Raw genomic sequence first — 11110 nt, 5'->3', positions numbered from 1 at the left:
TATCATATTACCTTGAGTGACGCCTCTTAAGGAGTAAGGATTATTATCTGATTTCAGTTTAAACTTTTGAACTAGGTACATTGGTGCTTCCATATGCATACATTTATATAGAAGTAAATATTTGTGGTATTTTATTCTATTGTCAACTGTCATCCACCCAAGTTTTTTAAATAAGGGGGCTGAGGGGGATAAAGGATCTGCATCTAGAATTAATCTTGCTGCCCTTTTTTGGAGTTTTAAAATTCTTGTTATCCCTTCATTTTTACATTCACCCCAAATAATACAGCAGTAGTCAATTAAGGGAAGAATATACCCATTGTAATATGTTTTCCTTGCATTTATATCTAAAAATTTCTTTATTTTAGAAAGAAGGTATATTCTGGATGATATATTAGCACAAACTTGGTCAATTTGATTTTTCCAGTTAAGTGTGTTGTCAATTTTAACACCTAATAATTTTTCACATGAAGAATTTTGTAATACTTTTGAATTTATTATCAAGTTTGGTTGACAGGTCTGAATTGATAGTTTCTGTTTTGTTCCAGTAACCAAACATTTTGTTTTATTTGCATTAATGAACATGTTGTTCATTTTACACCACTCTTCAACCCTGTATAAATCTTCTTGAACATCATCATGTATGTTTTCTATGTTTTTCCCAGATTTATGAAGAGTGGTATCATCAGCATATAGGTCTGTTTCACAATTTTCAATGCATAAGGGAAGGTCATTTATAAATAGTACAAACAATAGGGGACCAAGTATGAAGGAAGTATATGAAAAATTTAATTGATTTCTAATTTTTAATTGTAATTAGCTTTGTCATCATATACGAAATTATGCTGCTTGCTTGAAAAAAGTCATGGCACCGAGGTGGTGGAAATAACATCTGCATTAGGTGTAAACTATCATATATTGAATAATTTTGAATGTTTAAACCATGAACTTACATTTTCTGTTTTTATGCTGTCAACACCTCGATGGGTTGCTGTTTTATTGACATTTACCCCGGGCCCACATTTCCTGTCATTCATTATTTCTATCGTTTTATCTATCTTTGAACAATATTTTTAATAGATTTTTACTTTACACCTTAATCTAAAGGACTTTTGGCACAACTTGTTTCTAAGGTGTCTGGTACTCTATTTTCTTAAAAATTTCCTTTTTCTGTGCTTATATGGATGTACTGGATTTACATTGAGTTCTGTGTACATTCAAAGAGTCGTCTGATTAAAGTTTTTATGTCTTGAAATGCAATTAAAATTAACAAGAAAAAAATGTATATGTATCCATAATGGAACAGCATGTGTATTATATGTATATATAGACCAGTGCCCCCAAGATTTGGCATATGGCTTATGTGATGTGTGGGTTTGTCTGACATGGGTGCATAAAAAAAACTTATATACATGTACATAAATATTTTTTTCTAGTTGTTAAAATTCTTAATTAAAAAAAAACAAACAGATGAATACAGGGGCCAATCCAGCTATTTTAAAGGTGGGGTGGGGGGGAGGAGGGGGGGGGAGTAGTCCAACTACATGTATATGTCCCCATTCAAATGCATTGATCATCCAAATAAAAGAGGGTTCCTACCCCCTGAACCCCTCTGGATCCGCCACTGGGATATGTGCAAGATTTTAAAATTAACTTTCCTATTTCGGGAAGAACAATAAAATCTTTGACAGAGATGCTTTTCAAAACCTTGAGGGAGTAATTCTTCAAGATATATGTTAGCATCCATCTTCTTTTGAAACTTGAACTTTGGAATGATTTAACGTTTAGCGTTTTTTTTGTCAGTATATAAAATATTTCACCTTTTTCGGATAAATTTATATACTCAATTATAGAAAAGGGATCATCAGTTTCAAATTTATTGCTATGTTGAATTTTTTACATTTAAATTTGTAATCACTGGTATTTATAATAAAAAAGAATCATAACAGAAATAAAAAGACAATTGTAATATGAGTCTCTCTCTTTAATAGAAATGATAAAAGGAATATATTAAATAACAAATATAAACAATCAACAAATATACATTTTTACAATATCACAGTCAATCATTTCAACAACAACTTGTTGGTTTTATGAAAAAACATATTGTAAAGTCAATACATGTATTAAACATCACTTCTTATTTAAGCATCAATATGTATTTTTGGGAATAAAATGAGGTTGTCAATGGGTTTTTTCGGAAAAATATAGCTATGAAACAAATCTTGTTAAATTATTTTTAGGTTTTTCCTTTCGTTTTATTATTCATTTACTATAGATGCATTATTTGAAAGGTGAACATCTGAAATTATAATCCCTGTCATAATTTCAGGCTCAAAACCTGGTTACATGTTTGTAAGTCAGTAATTTTTGCATCCAATGATGGCAGTGCTGCCCAACACCAGTAAATGAAAAAAACACAAATCACAAAATTATTCACATATCATTCATCATGTATTAAGATTTCAAGATTTTATTCATAACCTCAGACACATACTTGCCACTTGTGTACAAGAGGACAATATATACAAACATATTAAGATAATACATAGCGAGACAGGACAAACAAAACACAAATACATAGTATATTATAAGAGACAATTGGTATAATTAGATTAAGTATTTTAAAATTTTCTTCACGAAAATTGATAATTTCCTTTTAACTTGTACGTTACATATAGACAGCAAGCCAGTAAATTTGTTCTTAGATATTCAATTTTTTAATTCATATTTGATGTTCATCCCTTTTAATTGGAAATTTACAAACTAATAAATAAATATTTATATATATGTTTTTAATGTATAAATACCCTTCAGTATAATAGGCTCAAGCCTATTAATCAATTAATAGGATACAAATAAAAAAATTAGGATCCTATACAGAAACATAATTAGAAGACACAAATTTTTAATTGACTTAAACTTGTAATCCCTAGTAGTTGTTCCTAAAATATTTATGCACAAAAACTTCAAGCATCGTTGAATCATTTTTCACATAAATTGTCTTTGATTTAAAAGCAAATCCTAAATTAAAAAAGAATAATTTCAGCCAGTTATAACAAGATTGCCCTTAGTAAAATTCAGCAGTTCACTTGAGATAATAATGCTGCATGGTTGATTAATTTTGAAACTTGTCAAAACAAAAGAAATTGAACAAAAAGACCAGTAGTAACTTTGCTTAGTGTTCGGAGCACAAAAATCATGCTTGAAACATGAAATCAAGCATTTTGATTTTGATTGGTTGATTTTGGAGTATGAGTACAAAAAACGGACTCGAAAGTTTTATGACTTCAGGGCCAGGCCTTATTATACTTGCTAGTTCAAGAAATATCAAGATAATATTTGGTAAGAATGATAGAAAATTTTTGCCTGATTCGTAGACAGATTGGCACTTAATAATGAAAATAAAAGAACATTTTTATGCTACTTTTGAAATGCACTATTTCTTATTATTATAAAATTAAGTAAGGTTAATCATTGTTATACTGTATTTTAGTAGCCCTTTTATTTGAGAGATTAGGTTTAAATAACATTGTATTTAAAATTATACATTGAATGATGTACTTTTTAACATATAATTATTTTTATGCATATCAATATTTACAATGAGATGATGTACTTTTCAACATATTATCAATTTGTACATATCAATATTTACAATAAACAATATATAAAAACAAAAACAAAAACAAAAAAACAGTATTAAATAGGAATTGAAATTGAACCCTGAGCCATCAGTTATTCTAAACAGTCAAATCCAAATCTTCAAATAATGACCCCTATGTACAAACTTGTTTTTAACTTATTGAGTTCTGAAGATAATAATTAATATGAAACATGCAACAATCAATTTACTGTAAATTCAGATATTATTGCCTGCATTTATTATTGCGATTTTGTCATTTTAGACTAAAATGCCATTTTAATTTTTGAGATATTGAGAAAAATCCTATTAAATTTATTTAAAAAAAAAATCAAAATGCGAGTTTAAATTTCATGTATTGCGATCATAACCCTGCCATATTTTTTGCAATAATAAAAACATTGCAATAATTTCTGAATTTACAGTAACTTGAAAATGAATATTTAAGTACAGAACAATTATCTCCCCTTGAAAACAAGGAGAAATTAAAGATTCAATAAATAGTCCATGTAACTTGTTTCATAGGAGTTCCTCCTTCCATTGACTTTTGTTCTAATGCCTCTCTTGATTTATCTGCAAACAAAAATGAAGTATATTTTGATAAATTTTGAATGAGAAACAATGAAAGATATTGTGGAAATAGCCAATGCTATAAAATCATAATGAAATAAATTTAAAACAGTCAGTAGAAGCGAATTTAGGGTGAGGGGTTGGGGGATAACAGGCGGCCTGGACCCCTGCTTTTTTGATGAAAATTTGGTTGCTTATATAGGGAATCACTGAAGCACTACTGTAGTGTGCTTCCTCTTAGGCAGTCAGTGGGCCTCACTTATGAAAATTTCTGGATCTGCCACTATTCAGGGCTCATATTAATTTTTTTTATAAAGATCAATAGAATAAGGAAATAAAAGGACAATTATTTTTAAGCAGAGGTTGATTTATATGAACTAGACGTACACTGGTGTTAATGATTCTAAATCAAATCATAACCTTGATGTAATGGATTTAAAAAAAAAGGCCCAATAATATCATATATTCTTGATGCATGTGTTACCATTTTTTTTGCGATAAGCATTAAAAAACATGTAGCATTTTAGGGATGATAATTCAATGAGCTTTCATTTATTGTTTTTTAAACAAGAACTATGAGTTTTTTTTTAGGGTTGTCTTAAAACCAAATTTTGATACATAATCTTTCTAAACAAAATGACTATAACATTTCCAGCAAAAACCTCTAGACATTGACATTATCCAAAATTTTACAACACATTGCAAATATTTGGTGTATCTATTACCTTTCAAATATTAAGTGTACCTAACAACGTTTTCATATTTAAACCTATAAAAATAGCAAAGCAATGTGATGTTAAACAATTTCTCTCTATTCGCACTTTCAAATGTTTCAAAGAAATAGTTTTTTAACAATTATTTTCTTAAAGTCTATGAAATTTTCAATGTCTAATTAACAGACTAACAAGAAACTTTAAATATATTTGATTTATTACAGAACTGAAGCTAAAAAAAGACTAGTTTGTCAGTTACTGACCTGTAATTTTTGGGCAACCATGGAACAACAGAATAGTAAGATTTGGACAGAATTGTAAAGCTGCTTCAACGGCTTCGTCTGTTAATTCATGACAACCATCCATATGGATTTCCTGTAAAAGATAAACAACCATATGTTCAGTTTAGTCTATATGGAAAAGACTTAAAACTGTAATGTATTTAAAAATATTCTGTAATTTAGTAAACTCTTTTGTTTCATTCTTAATATTATTGTCTTTTAATGCATGTGGGTATAATATAAGGCTTATAAGCTTCATATCTCTGTACACTTAAACAGTTAGAATGAGAGTTTTATTCTGTCTTTATTTCATGAATATTGAATCTTGTAGTCCCTACAAATTATCTCCCTTGTATAAATCACACTTTTTTCATGTGAGAAAATATTATTGCACTGAGTATTGTATTATCTCAAAGTCAAGGTTTCCTGTTGATTTTAACCTTAGTAAAAATATTCATATATGACTAATCATCCTGAATATTAATATGATATTCATGTAATATTTGCTGCTGGACATTAAATCAACCATATCAATCATACCAACCTTGAGACTTTTACCACAGTTTCCCATCACTAAACTAACTACTCCTTCTGTTGTAACCTATCAATATATTAAATTAAAATATTCACTTTAAATGACAAAAACAAAATGTTATTGAAGGAATATCAATATAGGTAGTATATGATCTAATTGAACACTTTTCGAACACAAGAACTCAATTACAATTCACTGTTTAATATAGTACTGTGGGATAAATAAAGATTACATTGTTCATACCTCAAAATGAGAACAACTTTGGGTCATAAGTTGAATTTCCATGGTTTAGCCCGTTTATTTTAACCAATCAAAACATTTGTTGTACACTTTTAAAAATTGATACAAACATAAAATTATAAAACGTAGAAAACATTGTAATTCTTTCTAATTTTATCATTGTTTATTCTTTCACAAGTCAAATAAAAACATATTTTCAAATGGTTTATTTGTATAAATATAATCATTTGCATACTGCATGTTTCAAACGATTGCATGTATTATTCAAATTTTTAAGACAATATGGTGAGCTCTAGATGTTATTTTTTGACGTTGTTGTGTTGTCTCATTGTAATAAACCCATCACCTATTTTTATTAGTGTTGTCAACGGTTAACCGGTTAACCGGTTAACCGGTTAATCGGTCGAACGACCGAATACCGAATACCAAAAACGCTGACCGGTTAACCGGACTTTTTTTCAATTTTGATAGATTTTATATAAATTTGTATTGAAATTATTAAAAGGTTAGGTTTTACTTAAAAAATGTCGTCGTGGTAATTAATTTGACTGTAAATTGATTGCTATTGTTAATCCCATCATCATAAAATTAATTAGAATTTGTCTCTCAGCTCGGGGCAGGATCTTAAAGAAACATAATTAGTATACTTGTTTTTTTAGCAGTAACTCTAAATCAGTAATGCGATTTAATTTTACGATTTACTTCATTATTTCGTTTCTGATCTAATATTATGTAAACCTACATCTAAATGTGCAACCTCCGTCTTGCAAGGCTTTAGTCTTACTTTAAACGAAATGTTAACTCAAAAATTGTGAAATGCAAAGCAATGTGAATGTGCTCATTGCATACGTGATAGTAAGAGTAACGTGCAAACAAAGTAAAGAAACAGGCCGTACGGTGACCTATCAATAGTTGTTGATTTCTGTGTAATTTTGATCTCTTGTGGAGAATTGTCTCATTGGCAATCATACCACATCTTCTTTTTTATAATTAATCACTCAAAATGAAACACTTCACATCATTTTCGGAGACAACAAGTGAAAAGGAAAGAATAATTATTTTCAAACATATTCAATTCCACCACATCAAGTAGTTTTTTTTATTTCATTTTTCACACATCTTATATCCATGTGTAGGGTACTATTGATAAGGCTTGCAAGCACCAACTCAAACTACCGGTTAACCGGTTAATCGGTCGAACCCATGTGTAGGGTACTATTGATAAGGCTTGCAAGCACCAACTCAAACTACCGGTTAACCGGTTAATCGGTCGAACGATTATCCGAGTAACCGGTTAGGCAAAAGTGTACGATTTGACAACACTAATTTTTATCTAAAAGTAGGAAATCGTGTTAAATTATCTCCCTTTTACATCACTTTACATATTAGCTTCTACTTACTGTCTAAATTTGTAACTAAACATGAAATTTTGATTTTCAAATTCATACTTGAATTAATAGGTTTTGTGTGATTGTACCTTTGTTTTAGAAAAATTGATACTTCTCAAGAATTTTGAATTCTGTCCTAGTGCTTCCATTGCTTTATCTGTGATGAGACGACATCCTCCAATGTTTAAATAGCGTAGTTGACTGCAATGTTGTGAGAGAGATATAATAGCATCATCTGTGAGGTTTAAACATCTTCTGAGATAAACTGTCTGTAAATGTGGACATGCAGACAGTAACTTCTTTATTCCTTCAAAAGAAAAGTTATTGTATTCAAATTTTAATTCAGGAATTATGTGACAACTTTTTTGGATGGGATACATACTACAGCTATTAGGCCTTAGTCAACTGCAGTAACATTTGATTTTTTTGGTGATGGGATTAGAGTTGCTTATTTCACAATTTAGATAAAGTCTTGAGCATTTGCTCAAGTTTAATTAGAATCATGAAGGATGGTCAGATCTGTGATCATTTAGCTGTAGAATGCCAAAATAAAACTTGCAAGCACGTTTTGCCTTAAAAACTTGCTAATTCAAACTTATTGAGAAAAAAAATTGATTCAGTTTAAATATTTAAAATCTTAACTTTTTAACATTCAAAAAAGGTTTGTATACTTTAAGCAAAGCAAAATAAACATATAGACAAATAATTTCATGGACATCAGAAAAATCCATTCCATCAGCCAATTCATTTACCACAATAATTCCAAGCGTAAACTTATACCTTCTGAAGATATTTCTGTCCTTGATTCTTTGGCAGAGTTGATATCAATCTTTCTCAAGTTAAAGCATTTACTGATGTGTCCTAACCCTACATCTGATATTGTACACTCACTCAAATCTAACACTGATATCTTGTCATGTAAAAACTGAAAAAAATGAAAAGACAATTTGTATACCATACAAGATGATTGACATATATGGCATACACCATTATCTCCATTAATTGATGATACTGGACTAAAAAAAAGAACTGCTCTGTATAATTCTATGACAAATGTAAGAATCACAATAATTTGAGAAAAGATTTTTTTTTTAATTAACCCTTAAATTCTGGTTTTTACCATGAGAAATTGTAGATGTAAATTACATCATGTAAATATTTGTTTATCTTGACTTGGTATGTGGTTACCTGGACTTGTGATCTCCTGTTTGACAGTCAAGTGCATACTGATAGTTGATATTAGAGTCTGAATTGGGTTAAAATAATAGAGAATTATGGGGAAAAACGCAAAAAAAAGAGCAAACAAAATAAAGAATACAGAATAAAGGTCAAAATGAATAAAGGGTACCAGTAATTTAAAAGTAAAAATAGTCTGAAAATAAAGGATGAAGAATTGAAGAACCCCTAATCAAGACCCTCATGTAAGGTGGGAACAGCAACCTTAAAACAGTGATCCTCTATAATTCAATGCTTCCTGCAAATAAATGAACCTTTGCAACATTTCTTGACAAGTCCATCGGTGGCATATTGCAATTAGAATATATTTTTTTTTAATTTTTATGCTAAAGGGGAGGCATGTTGTTTAACATTTTAATATATTTTGTAAATGTCACATATCTGCATTGTTTATTTGTGTTGGTACGAATGTATCTAGTAGCAATTGGATTGTTTGATTTATACTACTAAAATGTATTATCTGACACATTTAATTGAATTTAAGCATCAAACAGCTATTAATCTAGCCCCCAAAACTGAACAGAAATAAAATCAGTGTTTATTTGACATATATATACTGGTTTCTGTTTACACATCCAAGTGACGAAGTGTTTGATTTTTATCTCATTCAAATCCTCTTTATGTCCTTCTTTTCCAACAGATAACAATCATACCTTTTTGATGTTAGAATCTGTGATGAATCCTCTTTTTGTCATCAAATACAGACATTTATCTTTTAAATTTGGTGGTAAATCTTGAATTCCATTCTCATTCACGTTTAAGTGCCTTACAACAGAATCTACACACCTACAAATACAAAAATATCAAGCTATATAGGTAAGGAACTATTTTGGGGTTTTTGGTGATGAAGACACAATGTCTGCTAATAATTCAAGTTAAATGATTGAAACCTATAAGATTATGGATATAAAAAATATTGAAATGTCTTGTTCTTCCCCAAGTAGCATTATCAAGCTATGTTTGATAATTGCTGGACAAATGATTAAAAGAAAAACCCATTAACATGATTAAGTTTGCTCAAATTTCAATATATCAAAAGACAATCTGCTATGATCATGTCCTTTGACCTAGTGAACACAAAAATTGAGGTCTGGAGCTGGCACGTCAGTTACTGTTAGTAGACCTTTGTTTGTTAATTTATGTATCATTCATTTTGTTTAGTTTCTTTTAACTGTTACATAGTCTGACATCGGATTCAGACTTCTTTTGAACTTAGTTTTACTGTGCGTATTGTTGTGTGTTCTGTTTTAGGTATAGTGGAGGGTTTAGATCTCACAACACATTTTAACTCTGCCACATTTTTGTGTCTGTCCCAAGTCCTGAGCCTCTGGCCTTTGTTAGTCTTGAATGATTTTTGTTTCATTAATATGGGAACAAAGTCCCCTATTACGGAGGAAAAATAAATGATTTTTTTTTTTTTTTAAATTAAAAATTTCAGGAAATTTTCCCCGAAATTTTCATTCTACTAATGAACTCAAGATCGTTAACTTTTTATTCAGACTTTTTCAATTCCCTGCAACTGCGCAGAAATCTACTTCCCTTTTCCGGTATTGTTTTACATGAGACTTTGAATTAAATATATATATATATATCAGTCAGAGTCTAGTAAAATATAGGAAGGAATTCAATATAAAAAAGAAGATGTGGTATGATTGCCAATGAGACAACTGTCCACAAGAGACCAAAATAACACAGAAATTAACATACCAATTCATTTTTAATAATTGTTTGAAATGAAAAACGTTACCTGATGACAGCGTTTCTTTGATTACATTGAATATGATGTCATAACTTAAATAACGTCACAACCAAAATCCCTAACAACAGAAACATTGGAAACATTACGGTATTTCCGTTTCTTTTATTAACATGCTTGAATTGAAAAAGAAAATCATACAGACTTCATCCTCTTTCACAGGTTATGCCTGCCTCATATTATATTTCAGAGTTTATCATGATTATCACTGGTACACATTTTTGTTTAGAGGCCACTGACAAGCACGCCTCTTGGTACAGGATTTTCCCGCTGTGTTAAAGACCCATACACCTTATTGCTATTTGGAAAAAATGTCCCAATTGAAATTTTTACGTCATACATGTACATCAATCACTTTACTATTATAACGTCAAAATTTTATGGTATTCGGTAACTTTTGTGATGTCCAGTAATGCCTAATGGCTGACACATAGGGATATCAAAGGTATATTTGGTGAACTTCGGCTATTTTCTTCAAAAGGAATAATGGTACACCTAGTTTGTTATAGTGAGAGTTTGTTATAGTCCGAGTTTGTTACTAATTTGTAAAGGTTGCAACGAATATAAAATATTTTTTCAATCAATTTTAAATATTTCTTCAATAAGTCTTTTATCTATCACAAACTGATACCATGCCAATCGCACGATCTTACGCATTGAGAAGTGTTGTTGTATTTCCATAAACTCTAGACGTAAATGCCGCCATGTTGTTTATTGTGAGCAACCTGCAATTTTTGACCAATGGAAAGAA

The 11110-nt window shown here is 29.9% G+C and overlaps 1 protein-coding gene across 2 annotated transcripts; it reads right to left on the bottom strand.

Moving 5' to 3' along the window:
• Nucleotides 1-1960: 1960 nt before the first annotated feature.
• Nucleotides 1961-11102, bottom strand: LOC143047753 (protein AMN1 homolog). 2 transcript variants are annotated; one of them, XM_076220986.1, is made up of 7 exons: nt 11013-11102; nt 9257-9389; nt 8148-8292; nt 7457-7674; nt 5749-5805; nt 5187-5298; nt 1961-4213 (listed from the first exon to the last, which is right to left on the bottom strand). In XM_076220986.1, exons 1-7 carry the CDS (start codon nt 11063-11065, stop codon nt 4134-4136), a joined length of 798 nt encoding a protein of 265 aa, XP_076077101.1. In that variant the 5' UTR covers nt 11066-11102; the 3' UTR covers nt 1961-4133. The 2 variants fall into 2 exon arrangements, with proteins under 2 accessions (XP_076077101.1, XP_076077102.1); XM_076220987.1 differs by having other exon boundaries at nt 10991-11055.
• Nucleotides 11103-11110: the final 8 nt, after the last annotated feature.

This window comes from Mytilus galloprovincialis, chromosome 10 (assembly GCF_965363235.1).
Source record: "Mytilus galloprovincialis chromosome 10, xbMytGall1.hap1.1, whole genome shotgun sequence".
Lineage (NCBI taxonomy): Eukaryota > Metazoa > Mollusca > Bivalvia > Mytilida > Mytilidae > Mytilus > Mytilus galloprovincialis.
The sequence above is the reverse complement of the archived record's forward strand: the minus strand, read 5'-3'. Positions and strand labels throughout refer to the sequence as shown.